The sequence below is a fragment of the Felis catus genome, chromosome D4 (assembly GCF_018350175.1).
Source record: "Felis catus isolate Fca126 chromosome D4, F.catus_Fca126_mat1.0, whole genome shotgun sequence".
In the NCBI taxonomy this organism is placed as follows: domain Eukaryota; kingdom Metazoa; phylum Chordata; class Mammalia; order Carnivora; family Felidae; genus Felis; species Felis catus.
In genome coordinates this window covers 42,216,094-42,242,500 of record NC_058380.1, presented here as the reverse complement: position 1 = coordinate 42,242,500, position 26,407 = coordinate 42,216,094, and the positions used below count along the sequence as shown (strand labels likewise).

Here is a 26,407-nt window from a genome sequence, read left to right as displayed (position 1 = left end):
GGAGAAACAGGCTTCCAGTTTTGGAATAAATATGTCATGGGAATAAAAGACATCACAGGGAATATAGTCAATGATAATTTAACAGCATTGTCTGGTGAGAGATGGTAGCTACACTTGTGGTGAGCATAGCATAACATATAGAGATGTTGTATCACTATGTTGTACACCTGTACAACATGTAACACTGTGTCTCAACTATATTTGAATTAAAAGAAAACACAAAACGTCGTAGCCTAGGGTAGTTGGTTGTACATGCCTAAAACGTTACCAAAAATAAATAAGTAACCTACTAAGTAAATAAACATATCTAATAGGCTCCTGTCTATCACCAGGCCACACAGGCCATTAGTCATGAGAATGATGGTACTTATTAACCGCAAGCCTCAAAGGACAAGGACTTGTTACAACTTTGTAACCATTGCATCCAATATGGTAGAGTCTAAAATAAACATTTGAAAGGTGGGGAAAAAAGGGCACATTCTTATGTTAAATTACTGGGGAGTCAAAAATGTTTTTAAACATTTAATCCTATTATAATGAAATGGTAATTGAACAAGCAGTTTACAAATTTACATATTGTATGTTTCCAACTATATAAAATATGTATTCTCCATTTTCTTTGCATACCTTTACACACACACAGAGCCACATGTAGGGTGCAAAAGTGAAAGCATACTTAGGACCTAATAGCAGGCCTCCCTTCTTAGGTCTTCTGCCACCTTCTGGACTGAAGTAGAGGCTAAGCACTGGGGCTAAGGTCTAGTTTTCCTTACATCTCCTTGTATTCTCAGTATACAACCTGCCACCACTACCTGTCTTGAATTCACTGGAACTAATCTCATTTTGCCTTTTATGATGATTTATCATCCTAACTCTTGTATCAGTTCTTATGGAATTATCATACTTTCATGCTAGAGAAACCCAAAAAAATGAACCAGTAAAAAGCTTGCAGATTTAAAGTCAAACTAACCTGTAAGTTTTGAATAAACCTATCATATAGCCAGAGTTTATTGCCATGCCTCTCTTCTCTACCTTACCTTTTATAAACAGACATGGTTTGAACTTCTCATTCTCTCCTCCATACCTGTTTAAACTCTTTCATATTTCCCATTATGTTGTGTTTCGGTACTACATTCTGAGGTTTATAGGTCAATTTTCTAATTCTCTCTTTAGCTCAATAACTCATTGCACAAGGCTAGTCTTATTACCAAAACAAGATAAAGACAATACAAAAATTATATAACAGACCAATTACCTTCATAAAGATTTAAAAAACAAATAAAATATCAGTAAAATGAATGAATTAGCTTATGAAAGGTTGGGAATGGCTCAGATATCAAAAACTAAAACATTTGATAAAATTTACCACCATTTATATATGATATTAATCAGGCTCCTTAAACTGATAAAAAGTATCTATAAGAAATTTATGGCTAACTTTCTTATCCAAGATGAAATATTACCTTTAAAATTAAAAAACAAGACAAGTATACCCACTCTTACTGCCTTTATTAAACTTTTGTATGGTAAAATGTAAAAACATTGGTATAACACATTAGGATTTTTTTTAACTTTTAAATTAATTAACCCTGATTGTTTACCAGGCAATATATATTTTATTAATTAAATCAATAAAACTAATCTCACTGAACAAATATGTCACTACAACAAATGATTTCTGTGCCTGAGTTAACTACAGAAATACTACATATATAGTAAAACTTTGGATTGTGAGTAACTTGTTCTGTGAGTAACACATTAGGATTTTTAAGGGGAAAAAAAGTGTCATAATTTACAGACTATCCACATAGAAAACCCAGAGGGATCTATAAGACATATTAGAATTAATAAGAAATTAACAGAGTGACTGGATATAAGATAAACATTCTAAAATCAACTGCATTGCTATTCAGAAGAAACAGAAAATCTAACAAAAAGACAAGTAGCTAAACAGCAACAAAAATGTAAGCCATTCAGAATCTAATAAGAGACAGTAGATATTACATATCTAATAAAGAGATATAAGACCACTATGGATAATATTATAAAACTTTGTTTAAACGAAAAAGAAGTCCTAAACTGAAGTAGACATAGCATATTTACAGATAAAAAAGATTTAAAATGCTAAAAATGTCAATTCTTCCCAAATTAATTCCCATAACTTTTTTCAGGGAACTTGATAGCTGGTTACAACATTATACTAAAGAGTAAAGGATCAAGAATATCCAAAGCACTGTTGAAGAAAAATAAATTGAAGAGATCTATCGTATCAGATATCAATATTCATTATAAAGCTATAATAACACAGTGTTGTTATTTCAGAGATTACAAACAATTACCCAATGCAAATGAATACAGAGTCTAAAACAGACCCACTTAAATACAGACCCACTTATACATGAAATAAAAAATGTCAAAGGAAGCAATGCAGATCACTGACAAAAGGGCTGATTATTAACACAATAAAAAGTGCTGAAACAGACAGATTCTTAGATTTTTCAAAAACCAAATTGAATAATCTTTTACACAATAAACAAATCAATTCCACATAAAGGCTTATATGTAGAAGTCAAAACTATAACACTTTAGACAAAAATATCTTTTGAGGTCAAGATAAGGTAGGATTTCTTAAAGAAGATACAATAAACACAAAGTCTAAGAGAAAATGATGAGGTATTCAACTATATTAAAATTAATAACCATTTTTCAAAAGACACCATAGAACATGTAAAAAGACAAGCCGCAAGAAGATATTTGCAACAATTAAAACTGAAAGCTGAGACTACTGTCTGATCTCTAAACTCACTTCCTCTCTTTGGAAATGGACACATATTTATTTCCTAATATTTGGGGGCTCATATTTCCCAATATTCTTTGCAATTCTTTGCCAAACAATGCTGGCAGAAGTAATATGTGCCACTTTGAAGCCTTATTCATAAAAACTTCCTACATATGTTTCTCTAGGCCCCTTTTCCCTTCTTTTTGGCTGGAGTAGACATGATTACAGCACGACTTTAGTAGTCAAACTGAAAGCTAACAGAGCCCAAAGATGTAAGGAGCCTAGATCTCTAAATCACTGTTTAGAAGTTGAAAATCCAAGTAATACTCATATGGGAGAGCTATGTAAAGAAGAAATAAATTATTTTAAGCCACAGAGATCTGGAGTTTATGTAATACAGAACCTTACATTATGGTCAATAATATAATAACTAACAAAAGATTAGCATCTAAAATAAAGAACCTCAACAAAAAGACAAGCATTCTAATGGAAAAATGAGTAAAAGATACAAACAGGTATATCATGTAACATAAACGTGAAATGCTCAAGCTCATTAGAAATCAAAGAAATACAAACTGAAACCAGAATGAGATACTATTTTATCCCTTTTAAGAATGCAACTAAGAAGCCTATAATTTAGACAGCCACTATGGCAAGCAATTTGGCATTTTCTTGTAAGCCTGATCATTTGCATATCCATGGCAGGCTATTTCACCCTTAGAAATATATCCTAGAGAAAGTCTTGCACAATGTGGGTAAGGACGCATGTACTACAAAGTTCATAGCAGCAGTGTGTAAAAATTCCTATAGCTAAAAAAATGTTCACTGACAAAAAGAGTGGATAAGTAAATTGTAGTTCATCTATACAACAGACTGTTCAGAGAAAGGGGAAAAAGGTATAGCTACACTCAACAGCCGTGAGTTATCTTACAAAAATAAAGTTAAAAAAAAAAAACCAGCTTCAGAGCATAGTAGACAAAGAGGAAGATATTTTTAAGGTTTAAATAAAAAAATACCAAATGATAAATTATTTAAGAAAACAGTTTTAATAGGTAGGTCTTAAAAAAATTTTAAATTAATATCCAAGAGAGTGATCACCGTTAGGAAAATAAGTAAAATGGGATCAAAGAGGAGCACGTCAAGAGTACTGGTTGGGTACACAGACATTACATTTATCTTTCTGTGGATTTCAAAGATTTAGTAATAAAATTTTTGAAAAGAAAGTGAGAACATAAAGGAAAACAACATACAGAAAAACAGTTCTCTGCCACTTAGGAAAGGAAGGAATAGACCATCAGTGAAAAACCTACAAAATAAAAATAAACAAGCATGTGGTTAAAATTCACAACTCCAATCTTGTGGTCTGCTGTTAGCCACTTGAAGTGAATCTCATTCACAGGTAAATGTAAGGCTGAGGTTTCTTTCTTGTCCTCTACTGCAAGATATTCCTCCAAGGCAAAAAAAAACAGAACTTCTGCATGATAAAGATAAACAAGCACTCTGAAATAAGAATAGGCAGTCATTCAGAATTCAGCTAGTTAAGAGCAGGGTGCTAAGAAATCAAAGGTCACAGGTTTCAATCCCATATGAACCAATTAGCTTTGCCCTTTTCTGTGGCAAACCCTGTCAGTTAGCTTACCAATAATTCCGATTATAAGTGAGATCAGGAAGAAGAGAAGATAAATCACCACCAATATAGGAAAACATTTCAAATTTACTAACATGACACAAGAAGTGCTTTTTCTATATATTAAGACAACTAATTAGTAACCTATTACTCTAAATGCCCACCATGTAATTTTCATAAAACTCTTGTGAGGTAGGTACTTTTATAATACCCATTTTACAAGTGATAAAACTGAGACTTAGAGAAATTAAGTAACCTGTCCAAGGTAACAAGGGATCCTGACTACAGAATTTATGTTGTAATCTATTACTCTAAATGTAACCCCCAAAAATCATGCACAAAAAGTCCCATCATAAGTATTTGAAAAATATAAATTAGGGATAGAAAAAACGGAAGAAAGAATACTCCTACCATTTTCCCTCAACTGTATAATCCAATTGTCCACTCAGTCTCTTATTAATCAAAGACTGATGCCTGGGCAAACTGTCACAGCACCATTTATCTGGGAACTTGACTCTCAGGCCCCAGTCTAGACCTGTTGCATCAGAATCTATTTTAACAACCCCCTCCACCAGGTGACTTGGATGCATATTTAAATCTGAGAAGCACTTACCTAGACTATTCTCAGGGCCTACGCCAATTCATTTCCACCAAGGTAAAACTCCTAAAGAATTTTCAAACTGACATACAGTATACTTTCTCTGTGAAAGCTTTGACAACTCTCTTCCTCTCCATACACACGTTCCTTGTAAAGCTTCTTTCCACAAAGTTTGCTCATGCTTCCATTATAGCACATTTTATAATAATTACTTTCTTGTCTGCATAGCTATCTATAAGATTCATAAAAGCAGACTATCTTATTCCTCTTTGTATTCTTTCACATTAAATCTCATACCTAGAATACAGCAGAATTTTAATAAGCACTGACTATGTAACTGAATAATGCATGAATGAATAAATAACAAATGGATGGATGGAAGAATGGATAAATGAAAAGATGAGTCTAGGTGGACTAAATCCTCAAGAAGAGTTACAGTAATGACATGATAAAGAATATGTTACTAAGTTGTAGCAAAATCCCAAGTCACCCATTTCTCTCCATTCCTATTACTATTTCCCTGAGTCAGGGCTTCCACTTCTCTTTGTATAACTTCAGTGTCCTCCTTCCTGCTAGGAGAAATGCTAGAATAATATTTCTTGCCTCAGAATATGGCAAACCTGTTTGCCCAGTTAGTTAGCCCTGGGAATCCTGGATTCATTTTTAATTCCTCCCTTCTTCCCATACTTCACATCTAAGGCACCTTCAGATCTTGTGGGCTCTACCTTTGAATATTTCCAAAATCAAACTATGTCTCACAACTTAATCTAAGTACCCACTGAGTTTCATCTTTACCCTCACCGCAGTCTCTTAAATTTGTCCCCCAGTTCTCATCCTTGTTTCCCTGCAGTGTCTTTTCTGTATTGCAGCCAGGGTGATCCTTTGAAAACTGTGTTAGATCTTATCATTCTTCTGATTGAAACACTCCAATAGGTTCCATGCTGCATTTCTATTTGAAACACACCAATGAAATTTCCATCTCACTTAGAGTAAGACCTACATCCTTATGGTGGCCTAACAAGGCCCTAGGAGACCTGAGCCCACATCTACGTTTCTGAGGTCACCCCTTACTTTTCTCCCCTCAGCTCTCTCAGATCTACCCATACTGGAGGAGTGTTAATACAGAAGGCAAAAGATCCTTGACAGAAACACAGAACTGCAGAAAAGACGGAAGACCACTCAGATGAATAAAAATTCTATATGAATACTAATTTTTTAGTGATAATAATGATAATGTCTTACAGGGTAAAATATATATATAGGATCAAAATATAAGACAAAGAAGACAAAAAAAAGGTGAAGAGATAAAGGAGAATGTATTAAGTTCCTTGCATTGCATTAAAGTGATTAAGTAGGTGTAAGTTGCACTCTACAAAGTCAAAAGACTGGGGAGTTCACTTACATAATGGCTGAGTTGATCCTCTCAGATTAAACCTTCTACATATAACTGTTTAAACACTGAGCAAAATATAAAAATAACCATCTGACGATAATAGAGAATAATCAACAGAGGAAGAATCTGGACAAGAAATGATCCTTGGAAAATAGAACACCATTGAGTGATCTTCCCATTTTTATGAATTTTCACCTGAGGGTGGCCCACAAGAGATACTGGGTCGGAAGGCTAAAATTCCAATAGAAACTTACAGGAACAAAGTTTAGGCCTGCCACTGCCGCCAGAAAGGGAAAATTTTAGAAAAGAGAAAAAAGTATGACTAATACCTCAAATATTCATGCAACTAGGCAGACCTCTAAACAATCCGGATAGGTGAAAAGAACATAAAAGCAATTTAACTGCACCAACCTGAAGGGAACTAGGGCTTAGAGTTTAAGTCGAACCTAGTTAAATTCTGATTAGAAACAAAACAAAAAAACTTCAGTACTTACGTAAGTAGTACAACAGAAACCAAAGTGTCTATAACATATCTGTTACAATATACACTACACAATCCCGAATTATTAGACACAGAGAAAACGTTAATGTGACCCACGTTCAAAAGCAAACCACTAATCAACAAACCCAAGGAGTCCCAAAAGTTGGAATTAAAATTTAACGATTTTAAAAGACCTATTTTAACGATTACAATAAGGACCTAAGGAAAAATATGTTTGCAAGATATAAACAAACAAGAAAACTCCTATAAATAATAGGAAAACACTATACTAATGAATCAAATGAAAATTCCAGCACTGCAACATACAATATTTAAAGAATATTTCACAGAAAGACGTAAAAGCAAATTAGGGATAACAGAAATGTCAGTTACTTTAAGGTCAATTACATTAACAGAAATTAGCTAATTTGAAGATACATAGATATTAAGATTGAAAAAATGAAGAGAGACTCACTGATCTCACTGACAACACTAAAAAGTCTAATACAAGTGAAATGGGAATCTCAAATGGAGAGGAGAAAGGAGTCAGAAAAATAACTGAGGAAACAATGTCAACACTTTTCCCCAACTTACTGAAATAAATAAAAACAAATTTTATTTTTATTAATTAATTAATTTATTTATTTATTTTACAAAAATCATGAAACCCAGCAACTGGAAGAAGGCTGGCTGACTACAATGAAAACCATACTTGGAAACAAGTAGTTAAAATGCTTAAAACTAAATTATTTTTTTAAAAGAAGCTAGACAAACCTGGAACATCACATTTAAGTAAACAATGAAACAAAGTGACTCTGACTTATTATCAGAAACAGCAGGGTCCAGAAGATAGGAAACAGAAATTTTTAAATTGCTCTTAAAAATATATAGAGTTTGGGCACCTTGATGGCTCAGTTGGTTGAGTGTCCACCTCTTGATTTCAGCTCAGGTCATGATCCCAGAGTCCTGGGATCAAGCCCTACATCGGGCTCTGTGCTGAGCATGAGCATGGAGACTGCTTAAGATTCTCTCTCTCTCTCTCTCTCTCTGCCCCTCTCCCACTGTCTCTCTCTCAAAAAAAATTATATATACATATATATATATGTATGTGGGGCTCGAACTCACAGACTGTGAGATCATGACCTGAGCTGAAGTCAGACACGTAACCAACTGAGCCATGCAGGCGCCCCTTAACTTTATTTTTTTAAATCATTTAAGTATATGTTTTTTTTTTATTTTTTTAATGTTTATTTGTTTTTGAGACAGAGACAGAGTGTTAGCTGGGGAGAAGCAGAGAGAGGGATCCAAAGCAGGCTCCAGGCTCTGAGCTATCAGCACAGAGCTGGACACAAGGCTCAAACCCATGAACAGGGAGATCATGACCTGAGCTGAAGTTGATGCTTACTGACTGAGCCACCCAGGTGCCCCTGTAATTTTATTAACTTTAAGTGAATTAACACTGCAATGAAAAGGAAAAAAATTGCCATAATGAATAAAAAACACAGAACCCTACTACTTTAACATAAAGACATATGTTTAACATAGAAAGATAGAAAGAAATAGAAAGGATGCAAAAAGGTATACCACGTAAAATGTAACCATTAAAGAGTTGGATAGGATCAATTAACATAAAATTGGGTTTCAAGTCAACAGAATATTATTATAATTAAAAGAGTTCAAGTAATCAGGAAGACATGATAATCAGGAATTGTATACAGCAAATAAAACACCTTTAAAGCATGTAAAGCAAAAATTAATAAAATTAAAGGGATAAATAGAAAGATCAATAATCATATTGGGAGATTCTAACACCTCTCTCTTAGCAACTGACAGAAAAACTAATAAAAAATTAAATACAAAAATCATTAAAGACAGAAGATCTGAACATTATCAACAACAATGACATAATTAAAATTGATATCTAAGGAACACTCCACCTAAAAGCTGCAGAATACAAATTATTTGCAACTATACATAAACCATATTCTGGTGATACAAGTCTCAATAAGTTTCAAATACAGTAACATTACACAGTTACTATTTCTGACCACAATAGAGTGAATAGAAATAACACATATAAATTGTCCCTGACTTACAATGGTTCAGCCGTATGATGTTTCAACTTTATGATAATGAGAAAGCAATGTGAACCCAATAGAAATTGTATTTTTGAATTCTGAATTGTGATCTCTTCCCAGGCCAGTGATATTGCAGTAGGATCCTCTTTCACGATGCTGGGCAACAACAGTGAGCCTCGGTTCACAGTCAGCCACATGATCGATCACAAGAACATTTACCACTATTCCATGCTCGTACAACCATTCTGTTTTCTACCTTCAGTACCTGAGATACTCAATATTTTATTACAAAATAGGCTTTGTGCTAGATGATTTTGCCCAACTGTAGACTAATGTAAGTATTCTGAGTACGTTTAACATAGGCTAGGCTAAGCTGTGGTGTTTGGTAGGTTAGATATATTAAGGATATTTTCCTTTTCATTAAAAAAATTTTTTAATGTTTATTTTTGAGAGAGACTAAGTGTGAGTGGGGTAAGGGCAGAGAGAGAATGAGACACAGAAATTGAAGCAGGCTCCAGGCTCCGTGCCTTCAGCACAGAGCCTGACATGGGGCTCGAACTCATGAACCATGAGATCATCACCTGAGCCAAAGTTGGACATTTAACTGACTGAGCCACCCAGGTGCCCTAAGCACATTTTCAACATACATTATTTTCAAATTAGGTTACAGGGATGTAACTCCATTGTAAGTTAAGGAAGATCTGTACAGGGAAAAGAAATTCCTAAATATTTCAAAAGGAGGCAATACACATCTAAGTTATCAAATGGGCAAGAAGAAAATCACAAGTTAAATTAGAAACAATTTCTAAACAAATGCTTATTTATGAAGTTGATGAGCTGATACTAAAATTTCCATAGGTAGCGCCTGGGTGGCTCAGTTGGTTAAGCATCCAACTTCAGCTCAGGTCATGATCTCACAGTCGTGGGTTTCAGTCCTGCAGCAGACTCTGTTGGGCTCTGTATGGACAGCTCAGAGCCTGGAGCCTGCTTCGGATTCAGTGTCTCCCTCTCTCTCTGCCCATCTCCCACTGATGCTCTCTCAAAAACAAACATGAATTTTTTTTTAAATTTCTATAAAAAAGCAACAAAGCAAGAATATACAGAACATTCTTAAAAAAGAATAAAGTGACTTACCCTATCCTCATTTCAAGAGTTACTATAAAGTGACATATATGAGTGGGTATTTCTCTGGACTCTATTCTGTTCTACTAATTATTTTGTCAATAATTATGCCAATACCACACTATCTTGATTTTATTTTAGCCTGATAAATATGTATAAAAATCAGATAGTGTAATTCCTCTAATTTTTTTTCTTTATGAAACTTGATTTTGCTCTTTTAGGTCCCTGGCCTTGGCCATTCCCTGCAGATCTTAGAACTGGCTTATATTTCTCAAAAAGAAAAAGAAAAGAAAGGGAAGGGAAGGGAAGGAAAAGAAAAAAGGAAAAGGAAAAGAGAAAAGGAAAGGAAAAGGAAAAGGAAAGGAAAGGAAAGGAAAGGAAAGGAAAGGAAAGGAAAGGAAAGGAAAGAAAAGGAAAAAGAAAAGAAAAGAAAAAAAAAGAAAAGAAAAAGAGAAAAGGAAAAGGGGAAAGGAAAGGAAAGGAAAAGAAAGCTTCTTGGAATTGTGATTGGAATAAAATGAATGATTAATTTGGGAAGAACTGAATCTTAACAATATTTTATCTTGTGATTCATGAATTTGGCATAGCTGTCCATTTATGTATATATGTATGTATGTATGTATGTATGTATGTATGTCCATTGTACTTTCCAGTGTATAGATCAAGTGTGTATTTTGCTAAATTTATCCTTAATTATCTTTTTTTTAATTTTTTTTCAATGTTTTTTATTTATTTTTGGGACAGAGAGAGACAGAGCATGAACAGGGGAGGGGCAGAGAGAGAGGGAGACACAGAATTGGAAACAGGCTCCAGGCTCCGAGCCATCAGCCCAGAGCCCGATGCGGGGCTTGAACTCACGGACCGCAAGATCGTGACCTGGCTGAAGTTGGACGCTTAACCGACTGCGCCATCCAGGCGCCCCCTATCCTTAATTATTACATAGGCTTTGATGTTACTATAAATGGTATTTAAAATTTTTCAATTTCTAATTATTTCTTTCTAATATTAAGAAATATAACTGTTATAAAGTGATGTTGTATTTTGCAACACTGCTAAATTTACTTACTATTTCTAAGCGCTTTACCATAGATTCAGTAGAGTTCTATACAGATGTTCATGTTGTCTGTGAATAAAAAGAGTTTCACTTTCTTATTTATAATTGGTGATTTTGTTTCTTGCCTTTTTTTGTAGTAGTTAGAATCTCCAGTACAGTGCTGAAAAGAATGGACTTGCTCCTTACCTTAGAAGGAAAGCATTCAGTGTTTATATTAAGCAAGAAACAGTATGTCTTACCCAAACTCTTCTAGTAAGAAGGAATATTTTGCAATTTCTATTAGGACACCAGCATCACTATGATACAAAAATCTGACAAGAAACATTCAAGAAAGGAAAACCATAGCCCAATATTCCTCATAAATATAGATGTAAAAATCCAAAGCAAAACATTAGCAAATCAAATTCAGCAATATACAAAAACAATAAAACATTACAACAAAGTTAGATTTATTTCAGGAATGCAAAATTAAATTAATAATTGAAATCAATCAATGTAATTCACCATGTTAACAGAATAAATGAGAAAAGCCTTACTATCATCTTAAAAGATGTGTTGTATACATTCAATACCTGTTCATGAAAAAGCTTTCATCAAACTATGAATAGTGGGAACTTCCTCAATCTGATAAAGGACAGTTACAAAAAAAAAGATACTGTAAGGTTTAAAAATAAGCAAAACTAAGGGTGCCTGGGTGGCTCAGTTGGTTAAGTGTCCAACTTTGGCTCAGGTTATGATCTCCATGGTTCCTGAGTTTAAGCCCTGAGTTGGGCTCTATGCTGACTGCTCAGAGCCTGCAGCCTGCTTCAGATTCTGTTTCCCTCTCTCTCTGCCCCTCCCCTGCTCAGGCTCTGTCTCTGTCTCAAAAATAAACATAAATAACTTTCATGAATCAATAAGAATCCAACAGAAAAATGGATAAAAGTCATAAATAGAAGTTTTGCAGAAGAGGGCATGCACTTGGCTAGTAATCATTCAGAGATTTTTTTTATCACTGATATGCACATTAAGATCAAAATAAAAAATCATACTTGAATTAGTTGCCAACAAACTAAGAAGTGTGACAATACTAAGTGTTAAGGAGGATGGGAATCAACAGATCTCTTACATATTGTGGGTGGAGTAAAATTTATGAAAACCACTTTGAAAAATAAGTATTTTGTGAAAGTAGCATTTTTATACTCTAAACCCAGGATTTCCATTCCTGGATATATATTCCACCTAAATAACCCAAACACTTATCTAGAAATGAATGTATAAATACTTATGATATAATCACATAAAATGGAAAATTTTAAATCAGTAAAAATAAATAAACAGCTAAGCCAAACAACATAAGTGAATCTTAATAACATAATGATAAATCAAAACTGCCAAACCAGGCAACAACACATTATGGTATTTTTATAAATTATAAAACTAAACAACATATTACTTCCTCATAATTTTAAGGCGATAAAACGAAAATAATCAGAATGAGGAGTGTCTGGGTGGCTCACTTGGTTGAGCATCAGACTCTTGATTTTGGCTCAGGTCATGATCTCATGGTTTGTGAGAGTGAGCCCCTCATCGGGCTTCGTGCTGTTAGTGCAGAGCCTGCTTGGGATTCTCTCTCCCTTTCTCTCTCTGCCCTTCCCTGCTCTCTCTCAAAATAAATAAATATCAACAGTTTAGTGGTTAACTTTGGTGAGAGAATCAGGGTACCAGATAGGGCAGGAGCATACAAGTAGATGTAAGTCATTAGTCATCTTCTATTCTTGGATTAGTTGATGGGACAAAGGCCATTTATTGTAATAAACAAACAAGTAAATTAAAATAACTAAAATAGGCCTAGGTGTGTAACATAATACTATGCCATGATACAAATTTTATGATTAATTCTGTGCACCTGTTATCCAAAAAATGTAATATAATACAATACAAATTTAAAAACTGCTGTCTTGGTGGTTGGGTGGCTCAGTCAGTTAAGTGTCTGGCTCTCTATTTCAGCTCAGGTCATGATCTCAGGTCATGATCGAGCCCCAAGTCGGGCTCCATGCTGACAGCATGGAGCCTGCTTGAGATTCTCTCTCCTTCTCCCTCTGCCCCTCTCCCCTGCTCATGCTCTTTCTCTCTCTCTCAAAATAAATAAACTTAAAAAAATTATATATTATATTATATATTATATTATATTATATTATATTATATTATATTATATTATATTAAAAACTGTTGCCTTAAGGTTGAATTGTTAGCAAGACAAAATAAGCTAGATTCAAAAATTACTGTTAAAGGATCATTAATAACCATTTAAGTACTCAATTATATGTTTGTGTTAATTCCATTTCTGAACTAAATTAATACATTATAAAATGTAAAGAAATGCCAAGTGCCTTAGCACTTAAATAAACTTACAGGAATGAGATTATTTTCTTTCAATACATATACATATTTTGAATTTTTTTCTTTTAGTTAGAGAGAGAGAGCACATGAGCAGGGGAAAGGGGCAGAGAGAGAGAGAGAGAGAGAGAGAGAGAGAGAGAGAGAGAGAGAGATTGAGAATATGAATCTTAAGCAGGCTCCACGCTCAGCCCAGAGACTCCATGACACTTGATCCCAGGACCCTGGGGTCATGACCTGAGCCAAAATCAAGAGTCAGACACTCAATCAACTGAGCCTCCCAAGCACCCCCTTACACTATATATTTAGAGCTGAAAGTTACCTTTAAGATTATCTTAAAGAGATATCACTGAACATTTCTATGTGCCAAACTCTGCACTTGATATGCATTCTCTCATTAATGCTTACAAAACTCTATGATATAGATAGCAATAACACTAACATTTTTGTTCATGAGGAAACTTTGGCTAAAGGGTTAGGTAGGAAGCTTGCTCAGGTTCACAAAGCTCACAGGCAGGGCTGTAATTTGATCCCAGGTTTACCTGACTCCTGAACCTGCATATTTATCTTTACATTTGCACTACCTCAGAAGCTGGAATCGCACCAGGAAGTAGGTAGAAAGGTCCTGTCCAAAAACATACATCAAGATAGTGGCAAAATTGGGACTAAATGGTAGTAAGTATCATATACCAGGCATTATGCAACTACTTTATGAGACTTCCAATTTATACTCTTTCCATTCCATTTCCTCATTCAATTTAAAATTCTCAAAATGGGCATGACCTATTAATTTGCTGTTCATTATTATATTTCAGTCAAGTGTTTCATCATCATAACTATGCCAGTTATATCCTATATTTATTTTAATGTTTATTTTTGAGAGAGAGAAAGAGAGAGACAGACAGAGCATAGGTGGGGCTGGGGGGTGCAGAGAGAGAGGGAGACACAGAATCCATGGCAGGCTGTAGGCTGTGAGCTGTCCGCACAGAGCCCGACATGGGGCTCGAACCAACAAACCATGAGATCATGACCTGAGCTGAAGTCAGATGCTTAACCAACTGAGTGACCCAGGCACCCCACCCTATATTTCTATATGCGTTTCTATATGAATCCATATTATACATAACATTGATGTCAACAAAGAGTACAAAAAATAGCACAATATAAAACCATCTTCCAACACTTACATTCTGATATATATAAATTTATTTAAATGTGCTTCAGTCAATTGTAGGAGAAAATTTGATATTGTACTGGGTAACATTTTTAGAAAACGTCTCTCACCTGTTCTGAGTGTTCTGAATCACTTTCTTGAGGTAAAGGATAGGGTGCTACTTGTGATTCCTGAAGCTTTTCTTTTAACTTAGCATTTTCTTGCTCTTTTTGAAATAGCTGATCTTGAAGACTAACAACACTTTGCCGGAGCATAGCTTCACTTGATTTTGTGGTTTCAAAGCAAATATGTAACTCATTGTAAAGCTGTTTCAAAAAATAGATCCAAATTTATTAACAATCAATAAAACAATCATGTCTGTGTAAATATACACACATGCATATACATATCTATAAAGACTACATATGATATAATACTTGCCCTCAAGTGATTTTAATATTCCAGAAACAAGATATAAACAAATGGAAAACTAAATAATATAATCAAATATCAATATAAAACTACAATTGATATTAAAAAGGCAGTATGTATTATTAGCCAGTGTAATATAGGAAAAGCATGCTAAAATTCCTAAGGCGGGTGAAAACACTTTAAGCTTAGCTATATTAGAGGGCTTTATGAAAAAGAAAGGACCTGAACTGAGCCATAATACTATTATAGGAATTGAATGGAAACAAAAAGTCATTCTGCAGGTGGCAGAAACGTGAAAACATTTTGTACTGTTATAAGAAGAGACAGGGAGCATAAGATATATCAACCCAACTGAACTCAATATATACATTTGAAAGAAAAAAAGGAAAAACCAAGAGTCTTTCATTGAGAGTTCATTAAGTTTGACTAATATAGTCCCACTTAGTATAAATTAGCATCTACTGCTGCCAACAGGGGAGGAGGAGGCAGAAGGAATAGCAAGAGACAGTCAAGCAGTAAGACAACAGACAGAATGTAAAGACTCCTGAACACCAGATTAAGGAAGGTGCGCTTGTTCCTGTAGGCAACTGGGGATAACTGAAGACCTTCGACAGAGTGTGATAAAATAGAAGACATGTTCTGAAGCCATGGTAGATAACTTAAATTTTTTTTTAACTCAAGGCAACATGAATTAAATAAATTTAAAACTAGAGTTTATTAAAAGTGAGACAGTATGTAGCATGTATATAAGTGGTTTCATACAGAGTCACATATGTTTCACAATGGTATTCCTCCAGTATTCATAAACTTACTTGGTGATGAAACTCCTAACTTAAAATTGTGACAAAAGGGGTAATTCAATTTGTGATAACTGATTTACATAAAAAATCCATATGTATATTTGTTGATGACACTGGGAAAGTGACCTAAGAATCACAATATTTGGGTTTTTTAGTAGGGCTAGCAGTGAGGTAGTAAGATCTTATAACAAAGCAAAAATCCCCAAGGTTTTTTGCTCAAATTTGGGAGTTTGCAAAATTCCCAAGCTCAAAATTATGTAGCTAATACACTAGGTCTTTAGGTTTGCTCACCCAACTTAAGATTGGGGGAATCTTCCATTAGCTGGCCTTGCCTCATGGAAAGAAATTTAACTACACAAAAGACACCAGAGTACTTTTCTGTATGTATGCTATACTTCAATTTTTTTTAAGTTTAAAATTTAATAAGGTTTGAAAAACTTCTCTAAATGCTTTTTCTCAGACACATACTTTGTCATAAAAACAAGATCCTCCAAACCACTCTGACATAATATACTCAATATACATTTTATGTCCTATCAGGGATTGTACCACTGTATTATTGTAGATACTTCAAATAACCCATTTCACTTTACAGCCAAAGTCTAAGCAATTGTTACAAAGGAAGGGTTGCCTTTATGATTTATAAAGAATTTCAGGAAATAAATCTGTACTTTCCCTCTCAATTACCTTTACACCAGGGAGTATGTCCAATGTCCTTTCCACAGTTGAGAGCATCAGTCTAGAAGGGAAGAGAGAGTAGGAACCTGACAGCCTTTAAGGAACAATGAAGGGATCAGAGTGGGCCTTATAGTGACCTACCTATGCTGTGTTGCTGCTTTCATGATTGAGTTCAGGTAGAAAAGGAAAAAGCAAAATCTGGAGACAAGAGCTAAACTTTCTAGAGACATTTGAAGCTAGAATAAATGAAGGTCTGCCCAACAGCATAGTAGTTGGGCAGTAACAGAGTCAGTTAAAAGATTATTTAACTACTTTCTCTCTTATTTGTATGCTTTAATAATACTAATCAGCTTTTACCCAATCAATACAAATTAATCTTTTTGTAGGAAAATAATACTAACAAATATTAGTAAGATATTTAAAATGTTAAATAACTTACAAATATCAAATTATACCTCAATTTCAAAATATTTAAAAAAAGAATTTACAAATTTCAAATATTTGAGAATCTCATGAACATTGATCAAGTGTTGACAAAGCAAAACTTATAGTTCCCCTTACACTGCTCAAGGTACAGGAAGAATGATAGTGTGTGGTTAGGACAGAGGATAAATTTCTGACCATTAGTGCCAAGGGTGTGGTATATTTTCTTTGAGTGTCATGTCTTGGGATCTTCCTTCACAGATATAAGGCTCTGAGCCTATTCGTACATGAAAGAAGGCACTGTCTTAATCTCTTTTCTCTTGTCTCCTCTCACGTCTCCCCTCTTTTTTGCCTCTGTAAAAATAGACTAACTGCTCTCTTGTGTTCTCCACTTTGCTCTGCCATGCAGTTTACACAGGTACACTCCTATTCAGAAGTTGTTCTGGCTTGATCTGATGTAACTCTAGATACTGAGGCAAACTATCTTTCTCTGAAAATATCCATCCTTCCCAGCAGCAGGTGGAATAGAATCAAAAAGGCCCAGAACAAATCATCTAGACCAGCTCTGCTCCAGGAATTGGCACAGACTCTTTTATTCCTTGGTTCTTATTCCAAATACGCATCTCCTACTTGCCTATTTTCTTTGATGGCTGATTGGACTTCACTTATTCAACAGCAGTAAGCCCACTCAGTTGTGGACGCAGAGTAAAAGACACAAATACAGCCCTGCAGCCATTGTTAGTTCTAGGCCCCAGGCCATCAGTAAACTTGGCAAAATAATAATAATAATATTAGTAACAGTAGAGTGAGTCAAAAAAGTCTCAAGTGAGTAAATTAGGTAATATAACAAATTAATTCATCTGCTTTGGTTTAGCATCTGGAATTAGTAACTTTATTAGCAGTAACAATCGTTCAGAGTACTCTTCAGACAGGCCCTTTTCTTGACAATTTCTTTCCCCTTAGAGTCCAAAAAGCTGAAATGGATCAGAATTTTTTGCAAGATTCTGGCCTATAAAAACATTTAATCATACATTCCCTTATACACTTTACAAGTACATTATAATCCATAAATAATTTAATATGCTTACTATTCTTGATGCTGTTTATTGTTGAAGAAATTAAAGTTTAAAAGGTTAAGAGGATCTCTAGGGGATAGAAAGCAAGTTATCTCCAGAAACAGGACACCAAACTCCAAGTCCTTTAATTTTCAGGGACTTCTACTGAAGTACTCTCCTTCCCTCATTTTTATTAGTGTTAAGGAACAAGATACTTTATGAACTTTTACAATTTTGGAAGTGCATATGCTCTGTGACCCAATGACTAATTTGGCTAAAGAATAAAATTTTCCTTATTCAGTGATTAAGTATACTATTTGTTACTCTGAGACAATAACTTCTACAATTGAAAACCATATCTGTGGGGCGCCTGGGTGGCGCAGTCGGTTAAGCGTCCGACTTCAGCCGGGTCACGATCTCACGGTCCGGGAGTTCGAGCCCCGCGTCAGGCTCTGGGCTGATGGCTCGGAGCCTGGAGCCTGTTTCCGATTCTGTGTCTCCCTCTCTCTCTGCCCCTCCCCCGTTCATGCTCTGTCTCTCTCTGTCCCAAAAATAAACAAACGTTGAAAAAAAAAATTAAAAAAAAAAAAAAAAAAAAGAAAACCACATCTGTTTGCAGCAGAAAAATGAGAAGAGAAACTCTGATTTAACATGCGGTTTAAACAGAAAGAATGCATCAGCTAACTCCTTATTTTCCCAGACTGATATTAGCTTGTGTCATATAATTATCATTAAATAGTACAAAAAGCGATAAAACACATATATAGTATCCCAAACATATTAGATGGTCTAGAAATTATAAATGTTATGCAATCTCTATCTATAGTTATATCACACACATGTATATAAATGATGTGCAAAGGTAGAAAAACAATTAAAACTTATAAATGGCTACAGGCTCAGCAGAAGAAAACACACTAGCTTACTTTTATTTATTTTGATGGGCCTGTCTCTTCCAGAAGAGCCCTCCACATTATTAGGTTTTGTGTATAAGACTAATGATTTGTTATGGGTACCTCTGGAAAAATATGTTTCACCTCTTCCCTGGGCTCAAAGTTTTTTCCAGTTTTCTCTCTTCACCTTTGTCTCCCTTTCAGGTTCCCCTCAATTTACCGCTGAGGGCAACTAATTTTATCTTTCCTGATAATGGAATGAATATTATGGAATAAATCAACTTAATAAATGGGAGAAAGGAGGAGAAATGGAGGGAAAACAAAAATTAAAAACAAAAAAGAGTTAAGAGAAGAGAATTGAAAGAAAGAGCACAGAGGAAACAGAAACTCCATGAGAAATAGTAAATTAAGAAGACCTAACTCATGGGTGCCTGGGTGGCTCAGTCAGCTAAGCATCTGACTTCAGCTCAGATCATGCATGATCTCACAGTTCATGAGTTCAAGCCCTGTGTTGGGCTCTGTGCTGACAGCTCAGAGCCTGGAGCCTGCTTCAGATTCTGTGTCTCCCTCTCTCTCTGTCCCTCCCCCACTCGTACTCTGTCTCTCTCTCAAAAATGAATAAATATAAATTTTTTTTAATTAAAAAAAAATTTAAAATTGCCATGCCATACCATAATAAAATAAACTACATTTTTATAACCAGGACAAAGAGTGGCTGAAGAACAATGATGACAGCCCTTTGCACAGAGGATAGTAACATGCGAGGATCCCCTCTTCACCAAAAAGGATGTAATGGAGTCAGCACTGCACCCAAAATCGGACTGGAATTCATGACCCTGAGAACCAGTCACATGCTCTTCTGACTGAGCCAGCCAGGCACCCAGCAATGAACTCTTTTGAGTAACGTTTAACTTAGGTATCAAGATAAATTTCCCAACATAAAGTTACTGAACATTAAAAGAATTTTGATGAGAATGAATGATGCAAGTTTACAGAATCTATTTACAGAACGTTTAAGACCACATTATTTTATGTATAACTGAATGATACAGTGGGCTTTGTAATAGAGTTTAAGATTGTGGGTTCTGGACGCAAGATCACCTAGATTTGAATTCTACCATCTTTAAACAATATTCTAAGCCTCAATACTTGATCTATAAAACAATAAGGAATAATAATAATATACCACATAGGGTTGGTGTGAGACTTAGTGACACAAAAGGCATTTTCCCAGTTGCTAATACACAATAAGCTCAATAAATGTTCACCACTATTACTATATGGTTGCTGGATATGACTTGCATTGTGCCTCAGCCTATATCATGTGTTTCTAAAATAATGTGTGTAAATGGAAACACAGATTCTCCTTGGCTTATCATAAAATCTTATATTGTTTATTTATGATTGTGCTCCAACTAGATGGCCTTTCTACTTGTCTTCTTAGTTTCTCCATATTTTACCACTTTAGAACTATTTACTCACCCAAATAGTTAAAAATTAAGTGGACTAGAATATTTAAATTAAGACAGAAAAATATGCCTGCAAAGTTTGAAAATACTCTTACTTTCAAATAAGAATCTAAGATTTTTAAACTGCATTATCCAAAGTGGTATATCATTGCAGACAACTCCTTAAGGTTCAATAATTTAACATTTACTGATCATCTCTCATGTGGCCGGCAGGTCCCCTTCAAACTTCATGATGTCCTGTGCATTCTCAACATTTAATAACTTAAATGAGGCTTTTTTATGTATGAACTAAGAGTAAACTGTAAAGCATTAATATGATGTTACTAGCTTTTTCATAAAAGGAATGGTTTCCTAGGCCTGGGTGTGAGGTGTGTGTGTGTGTGTGTGTGTGTGTGTGTGTGTGTGTGTGTGTGTCTGCATATTCCATACTCTCTAATGAATACTAATAGTCTGAACTGACAACAAGGAAATGTTTATTGCACCTTTATTTATAATAGTAAAAAATTTAAACAACATACATGATCAACACTGGAAATATGGTTAAATATATTGCTATTCCCAAAATAGTTATATGTCATGATATTGTTTTACTATAATGTGAAATAAAAGATATTAGTGTATCCACAGATATGTTAAAATGCACTTTAAAAAACTGAAAAAATATTCAAAATGTTAAACAGCATTTGCCTCTGGGAGATGGAATTATAAAAGGTTTTTTCTGTGTTTTGATGGGTAATTATTTACACATAGACTACCAAAGAAAAATTAAATGTAGTATCTACTAACTTCAGGCAAAATTCACAAAATATAAATAATCAAGGACTTCTGAATTGAGTGTAGGTGAGTATACTAATGAAAACTTTATGAATGAACAATTATAATTATCTAAAATTACTTTAAAATTAAAATACCACAAAGAGAATTAAAATTTCAGAATGAGTATCAAGTAAAAAATCAGTTAAGTTTCCTACACAGCACCTCTAAGAAGTAACTTTTGAGGAACAAGTTGGAAGAAACAGGAATTCAAAGTGGAGAAAAGAAAAAAAAAGTAGAGAAAAGAGAGTACAAGAAATAGACTAAATAGGGAAATTAAGCCAGATCTTTAGCATCAGATGTCAGTTTGCTCTTTTTTCCTGCCTCTATATTATTCATAAGCACAATATATTCCCATTAAACCTCTCATTATCTAGAATGATTCTTGGAGCATTGTCATAATCCTGGGGAAACATGCATAAGGTTTCAAAATTCTCCAAATTAGAGTTTGATAAGCTCTACTTCTCCCAATTTGGTAAAGACATTAACTAGGGAATTTATGACTTAAGGTAGATTTCATATAAGAAGAATTATAAGAAATTAAATTGCTTCACTGATGTCTTCTTATCTTCTCAGAATAAATATCACATATATCACTTCATCAAAGGGAGTCTCTTATCCCTAAACATAGGAAAAGGTCCAAGCTATGTACTTCTGCTATTACAACATACATTACTTACATCATACATACATACAACATCATCTTACTCCTGCTACTCAACTATCAGTGATCAACTAGATTTTAAGCTGTAAGAGGTAAAGAATAAAGGTAGTAAAAAGGTTACCTATGCAGACATCAGGGGGAAGAGCTTTCAGGAAGAGGATGCAAATGCAAAGAACTTGAGGTTGAAGAATACTTGGATGCTCAAGGGAAAAAAACAGAATTAAGTGTGGCTGCAGTGGAGAGATTAAGGAGAAGAGATTGCAAAAATGAGATCAGAGAGGTAATGAAGAGCCAGATCATGTACAGTCTCTCAGGTTATAGCAAGAACTTGGAGTTTTATTTTTCATGAGACAGGAAACCAATGGATGGAGGTAAAGGAAGGAAGGACTTACTAAGTTTTAGCAAGAACATCCTGACATCTGTGTTGATAATGGACTCAAAGGGGATAAGGTCAGGAGGAAAGAAATAAAGTGAGAAACTATTCCAAGAATTCATGTGAAACATGATAGTGGTTTGGACAGAATGGTGACAACAGGGGTAGTAGAAGTAGCAGAATTTCAGACATGTATTGAAGGCAAAGCAGACAATAGCTTAGTTTGAAGGTGTGAAATCTGAGATGCTTATTAGGCACACAAGTTAAAAAATGTTAAGCACACAATTAGATATACTCTTTCCTAGTGGCGCCTGGTGGCTCAGCTAGCTGGTTAAATGTCTGACTTGATTTTGCCTCAGGTCATGATCTCACAGTTGTGAGATCAAGCCCTGCATTGGGCTCCACACTGGGCTCCTCACTGGGCATGGAGCCTGCTTAAGATTCTCTCTTTGCCTCTCCCTCTGCCCCCTCCCTCGCTCATACTTGGGCACAGGAGCACTCATGCTTGCTTGCACTCTCTCTCTCTCTCAAAAAAAAAATATATATATGTGTGTGTATATATGTATATATGTGTGTATATGTATATATGTGTGTATATATGTATATATGTGTGTGTGTATATATATATATATAGATAGATATACATATATAGATATATATGTATGTATATCTTTCCTAAAGTTCACACAAGACATCCAGAGTAGATAATCAAATGTGGGAGTCATCATATGGACAATTATGATTTTGAAAGCCTAGGTGACTGGATAAAATCACCTAGGGTGTGAATTTAAACACAGGAAAAAAACATCCTATAATTAGGGCCTGGGACATTTTAACATTTAGACAACATGGAGACTAGGAAAAGATGTGAAAGAAACAGAAAAGGAACAGCTAGAATTGAAGGAAGAAAACTATACAACTGTAGTGCACTGCAAGTCAGGAGAGGGGGTGGGGGAAAGAAGGTATTTCAAGGAACAGCGAGTCATCAACTAAGACATACGTTGCTGATACATTAAATGAGGATTGATATATGATCACTGAATTGAGCAATGTGGTGGTCACAAGTAATTCTGAGAGGAGAAATTTTAGAAGAGTGAATGAAAGGGGTAAAAACTTGACTGGAGTTGGTTCAAGAGAGAACAAGAGAGGTGAACTTCAAGAAAACTTAAGTTTTTCAAGGAATACTGCTGGAAAAGGAAAAGGAAGAGAAGGAAGGAATATATATATATATATAGTGGGGGTCAATACATGGTTTTTTTTGTTTGTTTTGTTCTTTTCCCCAGATCAGAGACATAACGGCCTGTTTATATGTGGTTAGGAATGGTCCAGTAAGGAAATGATGCTATAGAAGAGATGGGGAACATCTCCTTCTATGAGAAAGTTGGTAACAACAAAAAGTTGGAGAGGAAGACCGTAATAATCATCAAATTATAAATCCACACTATATATGTTCATGCTGGAGGACAAAGAGGAGCAGGAGGAGAGCCAGAACTCTATGTATTGTCGTGGAAATACATCCAATGCACATTTTTGAAAATGTTAAAGAACAAGTTAAAGAACAGTTAAAGACAAGTTAAAGAACAAGTTAAAGACAAGTTAAAGAACAAGTTAAAGACAAGTTAAAGAACAGTCAGTGTATGTTAATAAATATTAAAATTATAACATGCCTCGATTTGTGATTATGTGTGTATGTACACACACATCTAATATCTAATGCATGAAAAGGGTCTGGAATGACTACTCAGATGATTATCCCTGGGGACAGATGAAATGAATTGGGGTGAGTGGAAGGGTATTCGAGTCTGTTAGACTAGCAGTATCAGGACTTCTATACTATTATTTCTGTTTCTTATAATAATGTATTCTTGTAATGTTTGTATAATTAACAAAGAAAATAATTTTAAAATATTCTGTTCTCCTAGAGAAATTCTCAGATACATTCAAATATTAAGAGTGGTTACTTCTGGGGCAAGGGCTTCAGGTAGGCAGGCAGAATACTTTATATTTTTATTTCATACACTTCTGTATTATTTAAGAATTTATCACAAGCATCTAATGCTTTGGTAATACTTATTTTAATTTAAAATGTTTAAGTATTCAATTGTGTGAAATGATTCAGAATCTACAAAAGTTCTCAAGTAGGTTATAAAAGAGATGGTTGCTCTATGTAGGGATTGCTAAAGAAAATCAGCCAAAAAGTAGAATTAAGGCTGAAACATTTTGTCTTAAATTTTTAGTCAAGCAACTAAAAAAAATTCTTAGAACACAAGATTGAAAAATGAAATAGCCAAGGAAACACTGCTTTTTTTCCTCTTTACCAAGTTCTTTCTTGCTGAGAGTAGAAAGAGTAAAAGAAGTACTAGCATATAAGAGAAAAGGGATATGAGGTTATTACCAAGCAACCTTAAAGATGTATTTGAATATAAATTGCCATGGGTGGGGGGCTTTTAAGCAAAAATTAAGAAAGAAAAAGAAATATTTGAGGTAAATATACAAGTGAAAAGGATGAAAAAATTAAAGTTACTAATAAGATCCAATTCTCCAAGTCATTTTAGCAATGGAGCCTGGTTTGGAGGCAAAAGCAAAATAGGCAACCCCACCATACAGAACAAAAAGAGGAAGCGGCTCTATTCTAAGTGGAGAGAACAGGCGCTACCTTTCCCTCGTTATCATCTGCGTCCTGAGGGAAACTCTAGAGGAACACAGAATACAGATTGAAAACCACTGTTCCAAAGCATTATTTAAAAATAAGTGCTTAACGTTTACTTAATAGTTATTTACTATTACTACTAACATAAAAATGTTAATTATAGGTATTGGATTTTCATGGTCCTTTTTTAGAAGAGGGAGTTAAATAGAAAACAACAACACAGATTGCACTATTTAACCACTCTAAGCCTTGGCTGCCTCAACTATTAAAAAGGAATAAAATCAATCTTATGAGATTGACCTATACAGAAACCAAATTATTTCTATAAATAACTTGGTACACTACACAAAACATAAAGAATTCAATAAAGGTGGTTTTTTTAATTACTAGCCATAATTATTGTTGCTGAGTCAGTCAGCATGCCTAAATAGCTGGGTAAGCCTTCTTAAGTGGTTCCTAAAACAACTGTAAAGTAAAATGACTACTTAAAAGAAGCAGACAAAAAAGAGAAACATCCTTGGAAAATACTGACTCTGAAGCCCTCCTCAGCATACCCATTTGTGTCTGTGCAGATTTGCCAATGAAACAATGCACAATTCTATAATGAAAGACTGCTTTAGGTCATAAACTATAATCATAACAGAGGAGTGATTTCTCATAATAGAAGGCTGAGAAATTCCATTCCCCAAATCCTTTCTGGTTTGGGGGCTACAGTCACAGTATGTTTCATAGTAGATATCGAAATTCCAATTTATAAAAACAATATCCTACAGAGTAAATTTGCATCTATATTTTAAATGTTTCAACTTTAACAGTCATATAGAAAAGTCACAAAATTTTAAATATTACCAAATTGAGCTGTATTTCATTTTTAATTTTGAAGAAACATATATAAAAGGGAGTAGTAATAAAGAAATGTTGAAATCTGAAAAAAAATTGAATTCTATATATTTGTATAAGTGCATCCATATAAATTTACATTTTTACGACAGAATAGAAGCATACTTTTTGATATGATATGCTTTCGGCTGTGTGGACATCTTCCTGATTCCTCAGTACTTTCTGTGTGTCCATGTTCAGAACCTGGAGCTGCTGGATCAGCTCTGCTTGCTGTGCTGTGTGTGCACTGTTCTGTTTGTATAGGTTCTGCAGCTCCTGCAACTCCTTCCTGTGCAAAGCGAGCCATAAACAGGGACAAGCATGAATAAAGACCATCTCAGTTAAATAACTGTGTTCATCTAAGTTATAGATCGTCTTCCAGTTTTTTTATCTATTATTTTTTACTGCAGGCAAACATATTAATGAAAGAAATAACATATAAAGTATTTAATATTTATCACATACACCTAGAAAGTATTGATAGAACTACTATGACTTTCAAAGCCAAATACTTATCAATTTTCTTTTATAGCTTGATAGTAATAAAAACCTTGGATATACAGACATAGCACCACCTTCTTATTGAAATTAAGTTACACTTCAGTTCCAAGAAT

At 34.5% G+C, this 26,407-nt stretch overlaps 1 protein-coding gene across 4 annotated transcripts in view; it reads right to left on the bottom strand.

Annotated features, from left to right (window-relative positions):
* CNTLN (centlein) overlaps positions 1–26,407 on the bottom strand; it is a 311,923-nt gene that overhangs the window by 162,947 nt on the left and 122,569 nt on the right. For all 4 annotated transcript variants that reach the window (XM_045043687.1, XM_011288695.4, XM_019816024.3 and 1 more), the window contains exons 7-8: positions 25,920–26,082; positions 14,796–14,990 (exon numbers count right to left, since the gene is read on the bottom strand). In XM_045043687.1, coding sequence (XP_044899622.1) covers positions 14,796–14,990; positions 25,920–26,082 — 358 coding nt within the window. The remainder of the gene's footprint in view (positions 1–14,795; positions 14,991–25,919; positions 26,083–26,407) is intronic.